General features: G+C 34.9%; 1 protein-coding gene across 1 annotated transcript; it reads left to right on the top strand.

Moving 5' to 3' along the window:
• Positions 1-3,308: 3,308 nt before the first annotated feature.
• On the top strand, positions 3,309-22,952 carry LOC145278006 (elongin-B-like). The gene is made up of 4 exons (XM_080130183.1): positions 3,309-3,439; positions 16,062-16,205; positions 17,825-17,924; positions 22,538-22,952. The coding sequence occupies exons 1-4, from the start codon at positions 3,437-3,439 to the stop codon at positions 22,651-22,653; spliced, it is 363 nt and encodes a 120-aa protein (XP_079986309.1). The 5' UTR covers positions 3,309-3,436; the 3' UTR covers positions 22,654-22,952.
• Positions 22,953-23,456: the final 504 nt, after the last annotated feature.

The following is a 23,456-nucleotide window of genomic DNA, read 5'->3' as shown; positions in this document are numbered from 1 at the left end:
TTCCATTATGTGGCAAATTAGTTAGACACCTTCTCATGGACGGTTGGCTTTTGTTGCCACGGCGTTCATCAAGAGGAGAGCATGTGACATCACTATAGAGTGGGATGACAAAGTAAATGACACCCCTCTCAACACCATGATCAAGAAAGTCCTCACCAGAGTCCACAAAGAAGACCCAGCACAAGGCAAATGGTGCATCAATGGCAAAGATCTTAACATTTGGGTTGACGCAAGCTATCTCGCTACCGGTGTGTCATTGATATATAATAGCACTGTGATAGAGGATGCATGTTGGTTATGTCCAGAAATGGACTCCCAACTTATTAACTGAGCAGAACTCGATGCCATCATTAAAGGAATGAACTTGGCAATCCTCTGGAAGATGACCACCTTGCACTTATTCACCGATTTTGCATGTGTCCATAAATGGGTCTCAAATACTCTTACTGGCAGAGCCAGGGTATGGACCAAAGCTACGAGTGAGATGCTCGTCTGATGGTGTCATGACACAATAATGAAACTGGTAAAGGAATATGTGCTGTCGATGGATGTAATCTTGGTCAAATCTAGCCAAAACAAGCCAAATCAATTGATAAGAGTGCCTCAGTGATGACTTGATGCAATTAAAAGGAACACTGAGCCTGTGCAGCCTACCTGCACTGCATGCATGAACTCGATCAGGTTGGACCAGATCAAAATTGTTCAGCAACAAAGCGGTCATCCTGGTGTGAAACAGTCAAGCTACTTTGTGAAATAAATTAACTCTGGGGTTTCCAAAGCCATTGTGAGAACTGTCATCAAAGAATGTGAAGAGTGTCAGTTGATCAATCTGTCATCCATACACTGGTCAAAGGGGGCTTTAAATGCTAAACAAACATGGCATAGAATAGTGATGGATATCACTTATTACACTAGGGTCCATTTTTTGACATTAATTGACTGCGGCCTTGCTCAGTTTGCTTTCTGGTGATGCCTTGTTCGGCAAGATGCAAAAAGTATAATCAACCAGCTAATGACTCTTTTCTATGAACGAGGTCTGCTATTAGGGGAGATGATAACGTTAGGTTTTTGCAACTCTTGCAGGAAGGTGTCGACGTCCTCCTACATACAGCACCTGGAATTCCTAAATTAGTTACCCATTTTAGTAATAATCAGGCTCAACGTTGCTTAACTTCAGTGATTGACGGGAACCGGTGTGTCAATGTGATTATGCCGTACTGAAGTCTTTATGAATAAATGGCGAATCAAACTTCGATTTTGCTATGCATATGTCCCCTCTGTTAACAGCATCATCGAGCGATGTCATAGAAGAGTAAAAATGATCACAGCCAGAAAACGGTTTACTATACCGGAGGCAATATGTTATCTTGTACACCGTTATGCCAAAGGATGACTTGTCCTCTGCTACAGCACCTGCCAATATGATCTATCAGTACTGTCTTAAAGGAATTGACGAAACAGTGGTACCGATGACAATCAACAGCAGACTGTCTTCAAAGCGGGTGACTGAGTATGGGTAAAGGCTCCATACGGACAATGTACCACAAAGTATGGAGTGGGACGTGTGACTGGAAGTACCAATGCCTCCGTTCAGTCTCGAAAGACAAAGGATAACCCCTGTATGGGCAGCTGCTGTGTGTGCAATTGTGTGGCAAGGGTTGTGCATTCCCAACCCCACTTTTCCTGAATTGGCACTGTTTGAGTTCAGTGGCAAGGAGAAGTCCAGGACGACTGGAAACAAATGCCAAGATAAGTGGAGAGCACATACAGCACCTGGAAATCTCAAATGGTCACCCATCTGGTATTGGCCAGGCTCATTGTTGCTTAACTTTGATGATCTGACAGGAACCAGTGTATCAAATGTGATTATGCTGTATGGGAGTATCAGTACGCAGAATATATCAGTTGATGGAATACCACACCATGTGAAAGACTTGCAACCCATAGTGGGACTGGGCCTGCCAATGGCCTGCTCTGATACGCCTTCGGAGAGTGGAAGTGAGAGATTTATGGCCATCAATGTGATGCTGGGTTAGCGGACACCCAATGTGGATGTAGATGTGTGCTCATCCGATGACGTTCCAGATGAAGACGCAGTGAGTGTCTACTATTCCTAATGAAGACATGATGAGTGTGCCGCCGCGAAGAAGCACATGGCGCAAAAGACCACCCCCCTGAGTGTTCCATGTGTGGTCATAGGATCGGGAGGGGGGGGGGGGTGTAGTAGTAATTCTTCTAACGCACTCATCTCTAAAAGACAGAAGGTTTGCTCTGTCTGCTGTCGATACACAGAGGCTGGAAGAAGAAGAAGAAGCGGTAAGCGTAGTTGGTTTTATTAGAAAAGAGGTGAGACTAATTGCGAGAATTCCCGAAACTCCAAAGGGATAAAAGACTAAACTTGGATGGATAGGGTGTCATGCTTTTGCAAAACAGAAAACCGGTGATAGAAGAGAAAAGTTCCTTTCAAAAGAGGGTTCCGGGGTGTAAGGCAGAAGGACCCAGTAGTTTTCATTAAAGTTGCACCAATTACGGTAAAAGAGCTCTTGGAATGCTGAAGGCAATAACAAATATGACACATTATGATTAAATCAAACTTGAACAACCTTCTGCAAGGGTTGAATTAAAAGCTGCTCTAAAAGCTAGTAAACCTTGAAATATTAAAGAATACGATTTAATTTAAAATTACAAAAAAAACCCCAAAAAACAAAAAAAAAAAACTGATGCTTAGTTAGAATTACGCTTAATTACAAAAAAAAAAAAAAAAAAATACAGTATAATCTTTATCCTGTGCATACTCGTCACGGAACAAAGATGTCATATTCCAAAAATCACGCAAATTGATTAAGTAGTTTTATTTGTAATAAGAAAATCAAATTTTACGAATTTTAGCGATTATTAATAAAATGGTAAGAAAATACGACGGTCCTTAAATCTCGATAGTCAAATTGAGTTGTAGGCCATTAAATTTTAACACATTCTAAAAAAACATAGCGTCTTCTGGCTCCCTCCTCCTTTACTCATAAATTAAAAGAATGTGTTTTGTTTTTCTTTGATAAAACACTATTTGATCAATTTACGTGATTTTAGGAATATGGCATCTTCGTTCCTGTTCCATGACGAGTACGTACACATCAGAAAAATTTGTCTGTATTTTTTAAAGTGTAATTCTTAACCAGCACCGAAAACTATATACAACAATGCATGAATTTGGTGAAAAGTTCAATAACGAGCAGAGGTGATATATATATTTTTTTGTTTTGTTATTTATTTATTTTTAAATTAAGCTTTATTTAATTTGCATTATGTACCGTAGGGCCTTCCGTAAATTCACGATAAAACTGCTCAGCCTCTTTCTGAAAAATCAACTAAGGGCAGATAACTTCGTAGATTACTACACCAGCAGAGCTGTCGGCCAACTACAGCACACTCACACACAATGGTAAGCGAACGCATTTACTTTTAATTTTAACCATTCTTAACTTTACTCTAGCAAAAAATTAATAATGTCTCGGTTATATAAACTTTCAAGGTCTATGTTTGTATGTTTTTTGTTTTCTAAGGGTTTCAATGGTCACCGTAACTGCTCATTTATTAAAGAGAGTCTTACTTTATATTTCCATGTGTGTGCGCGTATGTCTACTTTTTTTTTTTTTTTTCTCTCTCTGCGACTCTTTTCTTCCTCTACCGATATATACTTTGTAAAGCGTCTAGCCTTTTTTATTATTCAAACTTACCTTAGGTTTACTTTAGTCAATTACATAATTGCTGAATTTTATGTATATTTCAAATATAACACACACACTTAATAAAACTACAGAAAATGTGTACTTATGTCTCTACGCAACATATGCGTGTGTGTGTATGGATAGTCTATTTTTTACTTTTTTTTTTCTTATATTTATTTATATTTATTTTTATTTATTTATTTTATTTATTTTTTTTTTTTTTGTTATAAATAAATTAAAATTATTCCGGATATATCCCCCCCCCCTCTTTTCTATAATTCCATGTGTACATACTTCCTTTTAACTCCTATCTATTTGTGGGTCGCTTCAATTTAAAACCTTGGATCTAACCCTTACCAAAGGAGATATCTTGTCTAATTTTTGGATTTATACACACACTTATATAAATGTATATAACCGACATATATAAACGTCTATATACAAATTAAATCGACTATATTTCCTTTCCTTTTTTTTTTTTTTTTTTTTATTTTTGAAGGAACTTTATAGACTTTAAAAATATTTGTTTGGTTTCATTGCAATAATGTTTGTATTGCTCAGAAAATTATTTCGATATTTATCTTATTTACTCATTTCTTTTTTCGTTTCGAACCCTTGTACGAACAAATATGCAGGTATATTATATATATATATACAATTTAAACCTTTTAATTGTGCTGTTGTAGTTGATGTTAGCTTTAATCCAGTCTCTCACCCTCTCTACTAATCTGTCAATATGTAGTCCTTTACTGTCGTCGTTATCTAAAAATATAACCAATTTACTTAGCCATGGATTTTTCTGTAATTTTTATAGCCTTTCAGACTACACTTATATATATATATACATATATGAAATCGGTTTTTAAACCCTCGTTTGATAATTTAAGTTGACGGTGATATTAATCATGCATGCAGTATAAAGTTTTCGGTACTTCTACAGTTTAATTAAGACATTAAAAAAATGGAAATATCGAAAAACAATTCCTATCGGGCTAAATTGTGACTCCGTCTCGCCTTTTCATTTTTAAATCCATGAGGATTTTTTAAATTTTATTTTCTTAGAAAATACCCACTTTTAAATTTCTAGACAGTTTAAAAAAAAATGTATAGCTTTAATACAAATGATGCATTAAATGACGCATTTTAAAGGCAATTAGCAAAGTAAATAAATAACAAAACCAAAAAAAACTCAAATTAATGACATTGGCCTTTTATATAACGTACGGAACTTTTAAGAATTAGAAGTTGATTTAGAAAATACTTTAAACCGCGTGTTTATTTTCAAAACTAAAACTCAGCTCCTATTTTTCACGCATTTGCCAAAACGTGTAGAAACGCGCCGTATAAGTTTTGTTCGGAATATTTGAACATTTTCGAACTGGAATTTTGTTTGTTTTTCACAAACCAAATAAAATATCACAATTATGACGAAATACATTTTTATTTACATTTAAATTCCTAACTGGAAATTTCGGTGGAACTAATACAATCTAAAACAATTACAAATTTATTTTTAATTTGTATTATCACCTCTATCTCCTTTCCCCCAAATTAGATTGTGTGTAAATATCCTGGAAGCTTATCAGAAAGCTGAAGATTTAGAGTTGGCGTACTAGTTTCAAATATCTCCTATAGCAAATAAAATTTAACTATACTGAAATGCTAGAATGACATCGAAAATGATCATTTTTACGTTAAATTTTTATGCGAAACTGCACCCTCTTTTTTTTTTTTTTTTTTTTTTTTTTTTTTACACGTAATCTAAAAAAAAAAAAAAAAAAAAAAAAAGTTTCCTTAAACTGAGTTTTTTTTCATAACATGACCCTCATTTGTATGTGTAAATTTCAGTTAACAAAAATAAAGGTTCTTTTACAGAATTTGAACCAAACCGATTTTGCCGGGAACCATGACTAAACTTGAGTTAAGAGTTTTAAAAAAAAACAAAAAAAAAAACGTTCGGCTAAAATTTTGTAGCAGTATTAAATTCTTCTTTTAATTGGAAGAATACTGAACTTTAAACTAAAAAAAAAAAAATTAATTCCTTCAATAAAAATTTGACTTTTAGGTTGACTTTGATTTGTAGTTCTTCAAATGTCTTTTTGTTTTAACAAGTTTCATTAAATTTCTATTTGATAAATAGAACTTCAGTTTTCAATAAAAGGTTTTTTCTATTCCAACAGCGACGAAAGTGAAAGATTTCGATTAAAAATCTCTGTACAAGAAATGTTAACCTAACTGCTCCAACTTTTGCTATCCAATTTAATGTTTGGCGGACTTGCAAGAGTGCCCACCGGAAAAAAATGCGTGTTTTTTACACTTATATATATATAATTTTTTTTTTTTTTTTTTTTTTTTTTTTTTTTTTCTCGATTATCACAGATTATGGCTTAACAAATTAAAAAAATAAAAAAAATTCAATGACTTAAGAGGTTCACATTCTCGTTATAATGTTCTGCTTCAGTGCTTTTACTTACCTGACTTACCGTCCATTTCTTTACAGAAATGTCCCGCGATTAGAACCCCCTTAAGTCATTAAATTATTTCAAAATTATACTTAAAAAAACGGTGCTAATGCACTTGCTGATCCGCGCTATTTTTTTTTATTATTCAAATGTCCAGAATGGGTACAAAATTCCCTCCCTCTCGCGTTAAGAATGGCTTTTTAAATAACGTTATTTCAGCACGGATCAATAAATGCACGAGTACCAAAAAAACAACGCATTTTTAGGAAGTGGGCACTCTCGTAATGGTCCGCTTAATGTTGGTATTGGAAGCTTTTTTTTTTTTTTCGCCCGACTCCCTCTTTGACACGGTAAGTTTGGGGGAAGGAGTTAAAAAAAAAAAAAAAAAAGACAAAATACTGTTAGAAACTCGCTCAATGTAGGCTGACATATATTCGGTGGGGTTTTAACACTATGTAGTTAACTCCTTTTCCCAAACTTACCGTGTCCAAGAGAGTCGGGCGCCATTTTTAACTTTCCAATACATCGGTAACCCCCCCCCCCCCCGAGCTGAATAAACATGTTACAATAAATAACACTTTAAATTATCTAGTTAGGTAGTAAAGTAACTAATCTTGCCTTTGATAACGTTTATTTGTTATATATTTTGACAACTTTGTCGAATGTGTGTATAGTAATACAAACCCGTAAAATACTTTCCAAGATTGTATTGTACAAGAGAACATGTGTCTCTTCTATTCTATTCAGAGGGATTCTACAATTTTTAAAACGGCTAATTTCTGCAATACAAGAATATTAAAAGCACATGAACTGTTTCTTTGACCAAGTTAAATTTTAAGGAACCCGGAATTAATATTGTAGATTTTTTTTTTTTTTTTTTTTCTAATATCTGCCATTTTAAATGTTCTGTGGGGAGATTAGTTTCCAAGAGTTTTCAAATTATCAATTTAGCAGTTTGGTTTAATGTTCATTTTTGTGTTCCTATTTGTAATCATTTCCATAATTTCGTGAAATTTTAGCTTTACTTTGAACCTGGATAATTTTTTCATTTTCTACCAAAAATTTCTATTTTGGTGGGAACTAGTTAACTATATAAATATGGCATAAAACCTGTTTAATGGACCAGCCTATTATACTTTTCTCTTACTGCAGCAAAGTTAGGCACACGGTCAGTTTATAGTGAGGAATCCAGCTCTCAAAAACGGCACTCTGGATAGGTGTAAACTTTGCTATGATTGGACCTGTTGTATTCTTTGATTACCTCCTTCTTTCCTCTTGAAGGAGGAGGTAATGCCTGAGATGAGGGCCTTTTTAGTAGGTATCCCCCCCTTTTTTTTTTTTTTTTTCATTATATCAAACTTTAAATGTGGTTGCACGAATCTATGCAAAACAAAAGTACTAAATTTATTTTGATAGTACGCTTAGCTATCAAATTATGGCTTCAAAGTTTGAATTAGAAAATTAGACCTATTCCTCTAGAAAGACTAATTTCTAGAGCAATAGGTCTAATTTTCTAATTCCCACAAATGCAGCATTTGAATAAGTTAAAAAAATTTTTCACTTATTCATGTCATTTCATTCTGTGGAAAATGAAAATGAGATTTATAATACAAATAGATTGTGTTTAAGCATTGAAAAATCTCATTGCTGTTTTAGAAAAGAATGTACACGTATAGTACGAATAATTGTACACTTTGTAAGATTAAATTTACATCCAAACTTTATCCAAAATAACCTGAAAGGCACTTTGTTATAGTGGAATTCAAAAATCGAAATCCTGAATTTCAAGTAAAACCAATATCTATTTTTCATGTCAAATTGTAACACCTCCAAAATTTATGGAAAAAAAATCTATGAAAATGGTTTTAGAGAAATTACAAGTTTATACATAAACAGTATGAAGTCAAGGGAACTAACTGATGTTGGTCTTACAATTAATGGTGGATACTGGATTCGTTATTACTTGTTATTAAATGCAGTAATATTTAACTAATTGCGATGACAATTAAGTATTCAATATTGCTTCTAGTTGAAATTGAGATACCATTGTGTGTGTTATGTATATTTTAGTGGGGGGATTTCTATTGTCATTAAATTGCATTAAAATTTGACGTGCGCCAGTATTTCCTTGGCTGTAACTGATAGTAAGTTTTATGACCGTTTTCAAATTAAGTTTCTGATATACAAGTGAAGTCTGGAAAAAATGCAGTGTGCAGTAAAATCAACTAAGATTAGCACCCATTATATTTATAGTAACCGTGTAGTGGTCCTTGTGTAACGTGGTCTGACTTCAATAATGTTGACTTATGATGGGGGGGGTAAATATAACATGTGAAAAGGAAGGGGGGTGTATATTGATTAATAATTGAACATTCAAAGTGCCTCTCTGGATCTTTTGCCGAATATGGCTTATTCAAAGGAGTTGCCGTGAGCCTCCAACACCATCTCCAAGTGGGACGAAGCTTGAGTATGTGACTTTCAGTGCATTATGCGATGTCTGAACTTTTTATTTTTTTTTTTTCCTGAAAATTGATTAATTTCTGGTGTTGTAGGCAGTAAAGTTGAACATTTTCAACTGCATTCTACACCCAATACTTCATGGGGCTGCTATCATGTGAAATGAGTGCCAGATGTTGGTATTGAAATCGTGAAAATGCGCCACTTCTGGGTTTTTCTAGAGGTTTAACATGGCATCAAATCCTGCTGCCACACATGGCTTTCCCACAGTCACTCTTTACCCAGCAATTGACATGAACTCCATATTGCCATCTGAATGGGGTCTGCATTCCTTTGTGAAGATATCTGGTAGCATGATATTGCCTTCACTGAAGAACATCAGTTTAACAATTTTTTGTGGCGTATAGGATGAACTGCAGGCAAGCAACTCTTCATAAGAACCAAAGCATCCTCAATTCTACCGGGTGTTTCACTAAGGAGTTTCTTGACTTTTATAAGGTGGTTTTCTTGAACCTTGGCAATGAGTAGTTGGCCCATACTTTTTTTAATTTTATTTCTTTATTCGCACCAAACAAGGCACATTGCCACTTTGGTGTAGGGGGCTACTATCAGGGACAACAGCTACTGGGGTACTATGTTGGGATTTGGGCAGTATGTCGGTTCACGTTACACTTGAACTTCTGCATGTCAGTACAGTTGGAAGCAGTTGCCTAGAATGGAATTCCAGAGTTTAGCGGTTCTGGGGAAGAAACTACTGGAGTCTGGAGTAGAAAGATCTTTTAGATCTAGGGATCTCTACTGTGTGGGGGTGGGATTTAGCTGCCTGTCGGTTTGAGGGTGTCTACTTCGTGGGGGCACAAGTGTCTGCAGTTCGCTAGAGCATTCACCACTAAAATACTTGTAGAACAGGCAGAGGGATGCAACATTACGTCTATGGGACAGAAGCTGAAGCTTAGATGCCAGTTCAGGGCATATCAGATTTGCGACTCTTTGTAACCTTGTCCAGGAGCGAGAGACTAGCAGCAGATGTACCCGCCCAAATGTGACAGCAATACTCCATACATGGGCGAATGGTGGCCTTATAGAGGTACAGGATACTTTTGGGTGTTAGTAGTTTTCTAGCACGGTAGAGAGAGCCTATCTTTGTAGCAGCCCTGGCAATGCTTTCGATGTAATTGTTCTAACTCATGTTTCCTGTGAGCGTTAGGCCAAGCAGTTTGAAAGATGTACTCTCAGTCACTGGCGATTGCTATTGGTGGCAGAATGTTTCTTAGTCTTGGCAGCATTGAATGTGACCATCCGTTTTTGTCCCCATTCCACTACAGATTAGGTCATCCTCTAGTGTTTTTGCCATTTCTTTAGATATATGTTCATTTGTTTTCCTGTCATGCCTGTTATAGTGGTGTCATCAGCATATATACCCATCTCTGAGACAATTTTGTCGGAGGTCATTAATGAATATTAGGAACAGAGGTCCAAGGATAGACCCCTGAGGCACTCCCGCATTTATATCATACTGTTTAGATGTACGACCGAGGACAACCTGCATTTTTCTCTTACCTAAGGATTTAATTATGTTAAGTATTCTACCAGTGATACTGTATGATCTAATTTTCCTGAAGAGACTCTCATGCCACACCCTGTCAAAAGCCTTAGATATATCTAGAGCTACCGTTCTGCCCTCCCCTGCTTTGTCCAGTGAATGATATATACGTTCAGAGATTAGTGAGGATGTCTGCTGTGGAACGGGCTTGTTTAAATCCATATTGTTTGTCAGTCAGAAGTTTAGCATCTGTAAGATGATGGACTAGAGCATGGTTAATTAAGGTCTCAAATATTTTGGCGAAAAGTGGGAGGAGGCTAATAGGGCGCTAATTAGATGGGTCAGTTCTTTCACCAGAATTCTTGAATACTGGTACCGCAGAAGCAGTTTTCCAACAGCCTGGAAAGCAAGATTCATTCTTTGATTAAGGAGTAAAAAAGATGCTTGTTTAGCACTTCAGTTACCATTCTAATATACATTGCCTTACCTGGATCTTGTCTTGTTCTTTTGCCGTTTCATGGATTTTGTTGTGCAGCCAGTCAGAACTCTATAATCTTTCCTGCTAACGACTTCGTTTACATCTCCATTGCAATTTTCCAGCTTACATTTCATAGCCTTGAAAGAGCACTGAGCTGCAGCAAAGGTTTCCAAATTTAATTTGCAAATCTTGATGCAGCTGTTTCGATGTTAAGTACATTCCAGGCATCCCTAGTTCAACTCTAAAACCCTTCAATAGTACAGAGAAATAGTTATCCATTGCACTTTATTGCTATAAAATGCATGAAAAAATTCATGGCATTCACCCTAGATTGGTTGGGCTGGCTCTTTCCAACAAGTTCATGTCTTGAATACCTAAGCATGATTTAAGGCTGCTTCCATATGAGTGCAAGTGCTAGGTACGGGCAAAAATAGAGGGACTTAGTTTTGAAAGCTTTTTTTTTTTTTTTTTAAATATTAAATAAACAATGCTTAATTCAATGGTAATATCAGTAATTTGAGAACTTCATTTTTCTTCAAGTTATACCGAATTCATTAATGCGGAATTTAGAGATTTTTTTTTCTCGTAATGTTCCTGTAAAAATTATTTTTTATTGTTACAAATTATAATGCTTTATTTATATAAAAAAGGCAAGAATAAATTCTTGCGTTTATTTACTACTGAAAACCATAACTTTAAAGGTTTTTTTTTTTTTTTTTGTTTAAACAAAAAATACATTTCCACTAAGATTTAAATAAAAATAATTAGTTCATTATATTCCGCGATCATTATTTGATAAATATTGAATTTTCATTAAAATTGGTTGATTCCCTGATTTTTGGTGAATTAAGTAAAGGGAGGGGTCAAAATGTTTATACAACTTGAGCATCGGCATTCATTTTGCCCGTACCTAGCAAGTGCTTTGCAGTTCCAGCAATGGACCCTATGAAAGCCCAGAATAGGTTCAGCATCCTTCACTGTCCTGAGCGAGGTTTGAGTTAACCAGATGTTTTTTCCAGCCTGGTGATGGAGCTAGTTATGACTTCATGGATGAAGTCTTCTGGACGTCGAAGGGCGTGGCTGAACCAACACTGGCATTTGGTAAGATTTTTGGATTCTGCGGCAAATATGAATTTTACTGTTAGGGACAAACTGTTGCCAGTGGACATAAAGGAAGCAAAGTAGACAGCAATTATCGAATACTTCCAGTTTGTGGGCTATCTTGTTGCAGTGCCTCTTCAATGATTTGGGTATACAGCTTGTAAATAGAGGTTCTTAATATACCTGTCTGTTTGGGTGACACAAGCATATTGGTAGACGGCTGAGGACTTGGCTGAGCTCTCTGGTTCATAAATGATCTATCTTGCCATGGTTTGAGGTGTAATGGGAGTCATCTCAACCAGATCAGGGTTGACCCCCCCCCCCATTGCAACAGTGTATGTTATGTGATTTCCATTTTTCTGAAGGCTTTAGTGAAAGTTGGTCTCTACTTGCTCTAATGATTTCCGTAAGTTCGTTTTAGATTTCCTGGGGTACGTACTATTCAAAGAGCTCCCATTATTCATTCATATACCTTGTATATGAGGTGCTTAAATCCAAAGATTAAGTGGAAATTAATATTTTAATGCTGTAACATTTACTCTCTCTCAATCTGTCTTAATTGAACATGCACTGCTCTATCATCCAGTGACTTTGCTTAAAGAGAAAAATATGCTAAAACACCACATTAAATGGTATGTCTGTAGGGTTGGGTAGTGTGAGAATTTTAGTTTCGGTACTATAGAAAATCATTCTTGTGATTAACAGGCTGACCAGCATTGCCTGTTTGCAGATTTTGTATATTCTGTAGAGCCAATTCTCTCATCCAATATAGTTCAAGTTTTAAAAAAATACTACTTTGGATGCCATTTGGCTAGAATCAAAACCAAAAATTTAGTTCTTTACTGGTATTCGCTGTCATATGACCTAAGGACACGTGGCTACCAAAACTTGAATTAACGCAGGTAAATGTATATTTGTGTAAGATACAAGTTAAGTGACTTGTTTGTCAATTTCCAGTTCAATTTTGATCTCTTAGCAGCTTCTCTCTCATTTTCCACAGGTGCAAATAACTCCGTTTGTAGACCAAAAATTCAGTTTGGTAGACTATTCTGCATATACGCACAATGTTATGTTGTGTCAACTTTTCAGTAAAAAGTTGATTGTGACTCTATTCTCAGTTAATTGTCATGATTTGTATATTTTGTTGACACTTTAGCGTAAAATGACTAATTAAAAACATAGCAGTTTATGTCCAGGAGTTCTTTTTTCATTAAAAATTTGTGACTGAAGTAGTTTTCCACCTGTTTTATATTCGGTTATAAAATAAATGCTTTCAAATTCTGAAATGCCATCTTAGCAGCTTGGTGACTTATTGATGAGGCCACTGTGCCAGTATTTTTATTACAAAGGTTCAGAGGCGTTTTTAAAATCTAACTAAAATTGTTAGAAAGCAATTTGAGAAAAAATAAATTAGAACTAAAAATTTTAAAAACTTAATTTGTGCTCCAAAAATGTATGCTAATTAGAATATTTTATTTTTATTTTTATTTATTTTTTTTTTTTTTCAATCATTGATGTATGCTAATTATAATATTTTTATTTTTTTCAATCACTGAAGTTGACTAGAGTTTCAACATGTTGAAACTTTTTGAATTTGCAACTATTCATGTTATCTTTACAGATTGTTTTAATTGCTAAGAATATTACAGGTCGTGTTCATGGCTAAAAGTAAAGCTTTAATGTTAATAATTTTATAAACAAGGTTAATGGCACATCTGATTAGAATATGGCTCCACACATTGGTAATTTACTGCCAAGATTTTTTTTTTTCTCCATCTGTTGCAAAAAAATGGGTATTCAACAATTTTTAATCTTCCAGCTTAGGTGTTAAAAGTTGCATCAATTTTCATAACTTATTATTTAAAACTGTAAATTAACAATCTGGTAAAATGTGGAAGAAATCCAAACAATTGTGCAAAATGTGGTAAAAGTGGAACTTCTTACATGATATTCATTTTTATAAATGAACATGTGCACGGCCACTGACATGAGTTTCATGTTCACTCACAAGTTTGGACTTCCAAGGCTGACTTTTACAAGTTTGGAACTGCTATGGAAATGAAGCTTCTGGTTAAGCCAAAATATTCATGTACACTTATGAAAAACAATTGCTGAATAGTTAGACTAAGGAAAATATAGTAGGAAATGATAAGGGTTGAAATGAAGCCAGAAATGGATTAGTTTTTGAACTGTTTTTGAAAGCCATCCAACTTATTTACAGCATGTAAAATGGACATCAAATCGAATTCAGTGCTGATGAATTAGCCTTTAAAACTTGGATTTTACTACAGATTTTTGAAATTCTTTATGGGCGCATGACAAACCAACTTTATTAAATTTAAGCAACAAGTAGTTGCTGCCAGGATGCCATTTTAACTTTTACTCTAATATTGATATGTCTATCTATATCTCTTTCGCCAATGGTGCCGCTCAACAATAACACTTTTACATGCCAAACTAACGGCAATATAGCAACCGTGCCAATTTCTAGAAACCAATCCTATATTCGTTTATGCATATCAAATGTATTTGTTTGGGACAACTAATCGGGAATGGTAAAAAAAACTGGTATTGAATTAAAAATTTGTCCATTTTTCTGATGCTAAAAATTCTTTTTTGATTAGTTTTGTTTAAAACTTTATTTTCCATTGTTGGTACGAATGAAAAAATAACTATTGATTGACCAATAAAATTAAAACTTGTAGATCACTACGTATTTTTCCTTTGAAAATCAGATTGTTTACAGTAATCTGAAGTGTTTAAATAAGCTTTTAAAAAGCTAGTTAAATTTTTTAACAATCTGATTTTAAAACCAATGGCTATTGTGTCAGAATGGGAAAAGGACATTGGAATTCCCAATCAGTATTTGCTTTACTCTCACTTAATACATTAATTTAGGCTTACTCCTCAGATGGTTCTTTATAGTAACTATTCCTTCAAATTCATTAAAATAGCTAAACGAACAAACTCATGTGTGTGTGTGTGTATATATATATATATATATATATATATATATATATTATATAACAATCCACTTGTTTTTGATTTCAACCAGCTTGAAATTAATTTGCTGTATAGCACAAAACCTATCCATGCTATAGAAGACTTGTAAATAATAGTTGCTCCTTGCAGAAAATCACAAAGGACACTGTACATGCAACAGACCTTATTGGCCAGCATTTAGTCACTCAAACATTAAAACCACTGAAATTTTTTTTTCTCCCTCCTTTTCAAATCCTGGCCAGGACAGAATGCAAAAAGTCCTGTGTAGCCATTAAAAAATTGTGCATTCAATGAGGAATCGTTTTAATATAAAATCTATTTAGTATTACACATGTAAACTTGAAAAGGCCTACTTGATATGTCAACATTCACTGAATAAGTAAAATAAAAACAAGATGGCAACCAAATTTTTTTTTTTTTTTTTTTTTTTTTTTTGCCTTGTGCACTCAAAGGTAACTATGCATGCATTACTTATCACATAATTCTACTCTATTTCCACCAATAATTACTTTGCTGTTGTGTTGTCTTTGACCACTACACTTTTTATTCTCAAGTGTTGAGTACAGCCTGAAACCATATCTGAGTTCACACTTTCATTATGAATAATTTAAAGCAAACATAAGTACTTAAAGATGTTAAAAGCTGGAACTCTAAAAGCGACTAGATTGGGCATTAAATAGAAGTGTACATGGTATAAAACAAATTTCCCGCATGTTCCGAGTAAAAAAAAAAAAAAAAAACAACCTTTCTGAATGTGCTAAATATTATCTGTAATCACTTTTTTTTTTTTTTTTTTTTTTTAAAGAAAAACTGGTGCTTCTGCATTTACTGCCCCCCCCCTCCAACCCCAGTTTCCACAAAGTTTCTAGGGCTAGCTCAACAGCTGACAGGAATAATCAGAAAAGTGTTCCTCAATTTTTAACTACCGTGCGGTCTGTTTATAGCTAATACAAATCCATGAAAGTTTTTTTCATTTTAATCGTGCAGATTAGGGTTAGGTTAGATATGTTTGTAATTTTATTTATTGTTTTTTTTTTTCCCTTGCTTATAAATTTCTGATAGCGTATTAATGTTTTGTGATCTGCTTCTGATTATTCTTGTCAGCCGTGCACACTCAAGAAACATTGGAAACAGCAAGTTGGTAAATGCAGGAGTACCGAAAACCTTACGCTCATTAGTGAGGACCCCCCCCCCCCCCCCCCCCCGAATTATTTTGGTGTTTGGGTTCCTAAAATCCATTTGCTTGGGTGTAGATTGAAAAATCTATTTTAAAATTTATTTTATTGTTCCAGGATGTCTTCTTGATGATCAGAAGGAAGAAGTGTACAATCTTTACAGATGTTAAGGAAAACACAACCATTTATGATGTCAAGAAGATTGTGGAGGGAATTTTGAAAGTTCCTCCTGAGAATCAAAGATTGTTCCATGATGACACGGTGAGTTGTGAAAATCTGATTTGCTTAGTAGGGATTTTTTTTTATTCCTCAAATTCATTTCAACTTTGTAAAGAATTCTATCATCGTAATCAAATTTGAAAGAAAAGTAGAAATTCATTCAAATTCTTCAGACTGCTGTTCTAATCTCTTATTCTTGCAACATTGACTGGTGTAACCTGCGGACTTTCTTTGTTCCGCTGGTCATGACCAGTCTTAATTAGCAATTCAATCCTGAGGATTGAACCTTCAACCCTGAAGAGTCACTTACAACTGAAGTACTTCATCTGTTACAAAGTCCTTACCCAAAATTCTAATATGAATTTTGAGAGCCTTAAATCTATTGTTTATAGATGTATAGTCTATGTATCTAACCTCATCTCAATTCAGAAAGGAATTGTTAGCATTTGTTGATAGTCTATTTTGGGGAAAAAAAAAAAAAAAAAAATCGTTCAATGCAGGTATCTTGGCAGATTGACAATAGATATAGGCATGTTCTTGGGCAATGTTTAGAAGTACATAGATGTTGCCAAATCTGCAACGATAGCTTTTTTACTGGGATAAACTATTCACATCTATTAGCCTATACTTCTACAAATCCCTTGCATGGAGTATTGTTGCCACATCGGGACTCGTGTCCCAACCACTAGGACAAGGTGTAAAAGAATATCTAACTTGATAGGTCCCTCACTGTCTGCCAATTTTGGCATGTTTGCTCTAATAGATCTGAACTCTTTAAGTATTTACGTTTCAATGATGAGTATTTGAATCATTACATGATGCCATGATAACGGCAATGTTTGGAGCAATCAAATGCCAAAATGTTTAACTTTTTTTTTTTTTTTTTTTTTTTTTTTTTTAACACTAACAAAAATTGCAAAAACTCAAATGTGCAGATTTTAAGTATGAAAATTGGAGAATCCAAGCTGGAAAATTGGACAGTTGAAAAATTTCTTTTTAAGAAGCACTATGCAATCTAGAATTGTGCTTTGTTTTAATTGATTGCATTATGAATGAGCAGTTTCATGCAAACTGCAAGAATATCAGTTAATGGTGACTTAAAATAGAGCCTAGGTGCATGGAATAAAACTGGACACATCTTAGCGGGGAAGCTGTTTACAGACCAGTGATATTCTATTGCAACTTGCTGTAATGTGATTTTGTTCTATTTGGTACAAAACTCATGAGTATCAGCCCAACCCCTGCTCCATATTGAATCGCATTCGAAGATTAAATGTTTAAACTGCAAGTTATTAAAATTCTTTGCTTATGATGCTTGTATATAGGTTGAAAATCAATTTTTGAACAATTCTTGCTGAATGTCTCTTAAAAGTCTGTTTCCTTTTGTTAGTTCATTGGCTGTTTTTGGTAGCATAGTTATGTAGTTCATGTAACAGGTTTCCATAGCAACCTGACTTTTCGGGTGTTAGCGCTTTTCTTACATGAAACAGAGGTATTAGACTCTTGACAAAAATAAAACCTATGAAATAAAAAAAATTTGTAACGCTTTGTTTCAATAAAGCGAAGCCATTTGCAACCTGCAGAATAAAGGCATTTGTTAGCATTTTAAGATTTTTATTTTTTTACTTTATTTATTTATTTATTTTTTTTTTTTTTTATAGCCCTTGGATGACAATAAGACATTAAGTGATTGCGGCTATACCAGTGGAACAGCACGTGCTCAAGCTCCAGCTACCATCGGCTTAGTGTTTAAGGCTTCTGGTAAGATGAGTTTTAAAACTTAAATGTTAAAGAATCTCCATATGAATAACATTACAAGACAACTTCTCGTGTCACATGCATGTATGTGTGCATTTCCCGCCTTTGTGACTCGCAAATCTTTAAATTTTCACTTAGTTATGGAAATAAAAATGCAGTAGCTTAAACTAAAACTGTCTTGTTTCTTCATCTTAATTGTAGTTAAAAACAAACTTTTAAAGTTATTTGTTGCCTGGTGCATATTTCCAAATTTAGGAATTTGGAAAAATTAAATGTTGAATTCTCCCTTAAGACGATAGAATGATATCAATGCAAGTTTTTGATTTTTGCATCTTAAAAGGTTAATTTTCTTGCTGATTATTTTTTGCTAAAATTTTTTTCTAGAATTAAAATTTAAAATGTATACAAAAGTTGTTCCGAAAAGTAAGGTGTTTTTTAACTTAAATCCAAAAGAGCTACAAAGCCTAGTGATATCATTAAAATGAGTAACCTTTTGTGCCTAGTAATTTTTTACATTGTTGCCACCTTGAACAATGCCTTGTTCGTTAGTCCAGAATGCGCTTTGTCACTTGCATGTTGTCATCCATTACATTCATTTTGTAAACGTTCAACAGATGTTGGTGAATGTTTATCAGTTCAATTTTATTTTTTTTTCTCTATGGAGGAATTCAATGACTCCTCTTCGCTGCTGACACATGTCCATGACAGGAATTGCTTAGTTACATGCTGTCAATATCTGCAACAGATTAAACGGTACTTGTACAGTTTAATGAAGACCTTAAAAAAAATGAAAATATCAAAGTTTAAATTGTACATATGTTATGGAACAAAGTTCTCCGAAAAAAAAATTTAACTTTTTTTAAAAGCTAGTAATAAAGATGGAAGGAGTGTCTGTGCTTAACAGGGAGTTATCTCCCCGTGGCGTGTTAAAAACTTCCCTAATGGCTGACTTCAACATGCTCTCATAAAAATGTTTTTCCGCTGTAAACAAAAACTACTCGCTCAAATTAAAGGGAAATTTATTTATTTTTATTTTCGGAGATCTTCAGGCCAAAACAGATACGTACAATATAACGTTTTTGATATTTTTATTTTTTAATGTCTTTATTAAACTGTACAGGTACCGATTAAACTAAGTTTAGTGATCATAACAATACAATTTACAATCCCCTCTGATCCATTCAGGAGGAATAAAAATAGGAGGCATTACTTTTGAAACACTTCGTATCAAATTTTCAAATTTATTTTATAACGACTAGAACATTACTTCAATAGAATCTGTAGATTTTTATGACCATTCTGTTAAATAACGATTAAAGTGTTATAGTAAAACATTTATTAAAACAAATGTGAAAGTAAAGATCCAGGGCAACGCCAGGTAGGATACAGCTACTATAGAAATCTAATTGAAACTAGCAGGACCAGTGGAAATTCCAGAATGAGAGATGTATTTAATCAAGTTTTGATAAAACTTAATCTCTATAGTATGAAGAATCTGTTTGAACAGAAAAATCCAGATGAAGCAAATGAGTTTAACATTTCTACAAAAATGTCCTTTTGAATTTTAAATATAGAACTAACCTGAATTAGATAAATTATTAATGCCCAGAAAGTAATATTGTGCTACATAGTTCAATACAAATAAAATCAGATTGTAACATAATTTTACTCCTTCAGTCCAGCACTTCTCGGCACAAATTTTTCTTGTTTCTTTGAAAAAAAATTTTTTTTTTTTTTTTTTTTCCACAACTGGAATGATAAAGTTGTCACTAAAGAAAATAACACTACAACTTTATTTTAAACTTTAAAAATCAATTCAGGTAACTTGATTATGTAGTAGTTGACAGCTATTCCATATAGCTGCCTTTAGCCTAAATCACTGCCTCTATGGGTCTGGAACTGGGAGCATGCCTTTTTCACAAGCACCGGCAGGAGCTCGGCAAATGACAGCAATCAGATTGGCTTTGGTGTTGTGGAAGGGTATGTTGATGTTCTCGGTATGACCAAATAAAGTGGTTCAGGTCAGGAGGGGTACAAAATTGTAGCATTCCTTCTGGAGCATGTGTGGACCGGCACGGAGTCCTGTTGCCACAGCCAAGATTTGCCAGCGGTCACCAGATTGCATCAGGGGATCACTATACTCTTCAGCACATTCAGGTACACTTTGGTGCTGACTTTGAAGATGTGAGGTGGCATGTGGCCTTTGCTTTAAACCTCATCAAAATCCATAACCGTGACTGGAAACTGTTCTCATCACCCTGGGCATGTCCCTGCTGTTTGTGGCAATCCAACGACACATTTTGAAGGTACTGGCAATGGTCCTATTGTCATAACTTGGATTGGTAGAGCATGAGTTGTACAGTGGTGCATCTCCAATCTCGCTCGTTTAACAGACATGATAGAATGCTCTTATTGCTCTTGGGATTTGTATACAAATGACCAACTTAGATGATCTGCAAAAAAAAAAGTTTGAAGCATACCATTAAAATACTAGCAAAACAGGCAGAATAATGTAACACTTCATTAGGAGCGAGGCTGAAGCCTCGCTGACAATTCAGGACATTAGGTTAGCAACTCTTTTGAACCCTGTCCATACATTGGTGGATGGTGGCCTTGTAGAGGTTTTTTTTTATTTTATTTATTTTTTAAAGGTGATTGCAACTTATCAAGGCCAAGAAGCCACTCCGGGATGAGGATTATTGCGTGTACAGTATGTTAGTGTTGATCTGATAAAGTGCCTTAAGGAGGCGGTTCATCAGGAATCTGTTTGTTGGACTTGAAGACATCCAGGTTGTAGTCAGGTGGGAAACAGGCAGACGGAACAGTTCCACAGGCGTGCACTTCTAAGAAAGAAGCTTTGTTCATGGAATCTGTTTTGGTTTTGTCAGATAAAGAGTAGGGAAAATTGACAGTGGTTTCAGCTAGACAGATCTTTTTTGTGAAAGATTGGCGAGGGGGGGGGCAGATTTAGCTCAGATGAGCACTTGCCATGGAAGTAACAATAAAACAAAAACAGGTGCACAATCTCTCCTGTGGGAGAGATTGCAGGGAAGAGAAAAGGGCATCCCCTACTAAGCCACAAAGCCTATTTTGTACTCTGTCAAAGCAGGATAGGCTGTTTTTAGCAGCTCCTCCCCAGATGTGGCAACAGTACTCTGTCCTTGGGCGTACTTGGCTTTTATATAGATAGAGAATTCCATCAGCAGTGAGATATCTTCTGGAGTGGTAGAAGGATCCTACCATTTTTCCAGCGACCTTGGCAATAGACTTGATGTACATGTACCATTTCAGATCAGGAGTAAAGTCAAGCCCAGAAGCTTATCAAAACGTGGAGCTTCCCCTAGTCGAGAGCCATCCATTTCAATTGATGCCAGATGGTCCCCAGTTGCATGTATATCCCCGTTTTTGCAACTCTTGCAGGGAGGTGTCCATATCCTTACATACAGTGCCCGGAATTCCCAAATTGGTCACTCATCTGGTACTGACCAGGCTCAACATTGCTTAACTTTGATCTAACAAAAACCGGTGTGTCAACGTGATTAAAACATACTTGTTAACCTCTTCTCTAATTATCCTGAGTATTTACAAGATACTTTCAGGTATAAGTAACTTTCTAGAACCATAGAGCTCACCTTGCTTGCGGCAGCGATGCCTTCGATGTATCTATTCCAGCTCATGTCCCCTGTGAATGTTAAGCCAAGGAGTTTGAACGAAATACTTTCAGGCTAATGTATCTTTAGCCATAGCACTAGTTTCTTATAGTACCTTGTCCTGAAGAATAATGGGTCTTCAGCTTTAAGATGGGTTTCTACCATTATCACAGCGTGATCAGCATTCTGAAGTGGGCTATGGGCATTCATTCACAATTATTGGGAACTAGTCAAAAATAGATCTAGAAGTGAAGCTCATTGATCTTGTCAATCTGGGAGACAGGTCGGGAACATCCCTCTCTGATCAGGAATGATATAGACGCTATGTGTTACCAGCTGCATCTGTAAGTAGAGAAACCAAGCCAATTGTTTTGGTGGATAAGAATTGCCAAATACATGTACTTGTATGCTAGTATTAATGGAGAGTGCTGTATCTATGCTGTCAGATTTGGTTGATTAGAGTGCAGTTGAGGGAGACTTGTACATAAAATGTAAATAGCTAACCTTATGTTGCAGCTTTAGTCTAAAAGCACATGAACGCTTGGTTGTCTGATTCTAAATTTGATTCTCTAGTCAAGGGGAGGGTGTAATAGAAAATGTTGGTAATAATAAAAAAAAATAAAAATGTATGAGGATAAATTGCTTAAAAAATTGTTCTGTCCATCACATTTGGTATTTACAGAATGTTTGAAAACTGTACTGCTACACAGTAGAACCCCGGGATACATAAAAAATTTGTAACAAAAATAACACCGTAACCAGGGCTGGAAAAACCTTGTATTCCACATTGTAACCTGGGGGAGGAGGGGCTGCCATATCCCAGGTTTCTACTGTATTCCAAAAATAAGAACCAATTAGCATTTTATTGGTAAGTTTCAATACATATTGTAAAAAAATTTTTTCTAAACTAATTTTTGTTGCCTAATTTTGCTGAATTGAGGATTTTTTTTTTTTTTTAATTTTCAGATGGTGAGTTTGAACCTCTGGAGTTGAGTCCCTTGTCCAGTCCTCCAGAGTTGCCAGATGTCATGAAACCTCAAGATTCAACAACTCCCCATGTACAGGAACAAGCTGCTGCTTAGTGTATGTGTATGCATCTGTGTGTGTATGTGTGTGCGCCTGTGTTGCTAGTGTTGCCTTGCAAAATCTACCTATGCGGGGGCAACTTTGTGTTGCCTTCTCATGAAATTGGCAACAACAAACTTAAACGATTTAAATAAATGAATAAAAAAATTAAAAAAAATTTTAACGTGTATAAATTAAACTGGATTAAAAACAAAGTGGGGGAATATCCCCCACCCCCCTGCTAAATTCCCTTAAAAAATTAAAACTAAAAAAAAACTTTTCAAGTATGCCTCCCCTCCCTTTTTTTTTTTTTTTTTTTTTTTTTTTTTTTATTAAAAAAAAAAAAAAAAAAAATCTTGGTCCAGACTTTGCCAATGGCTGTTCTGTTAATTAGAAGTCAGGATTCTTGATTTTGAATTGTTTGCAGCCCCTCTCCCCTCTTTATTTGTAAAGATGATTGTTTGAGAGAACAAAATGCAACTGAAGTTTTCCTTTACACAATTTCTGCATTTTTCATTTTAGGATGGTCATTTTGTCTAAATTTTTTAGTTTGTATTTCTCCTTAGCTGACATCTTATACACACTGATCTCTTTAAAAAAAAAGCAAAAAAAACAGAATTCCCCTTTTATTTTTAAGTGGTGGGGGTAGGGATGATAATTGTTCTAATTTGATCGAGAGTGGAGTGGAGATGATTAGTGTTACCTCTGGTTAAAAAAAAAAAAAAAAAAATGAAGGCCAGATTTTTTTTCTTTTCTTTAGTGGTTTCTTTTCTGATTTAGATTTGCCCAAATATTGAGCACAAAGAAAAACTGCCATTTT

The sequence above is a fragment of the Euprymna scolopes genome, chromosome 1 (assembly GCF_053919585.1).
Source record: "Euprymna scolopes isolate OS-2025 chromosome 1, ASM5391958v1, whole genome shotgun sequence".
In the NCBI taxonomy this organism is placed as follows: Eukaryota; Metazoa; Mollusca; class Cephalopoda; order Sepiida; family Sepiolidae; genus Euprymna; species Euprymna scolopes.
This window is presented reverse-complemented; position numbering and strand designations above follow the sequence as displayed.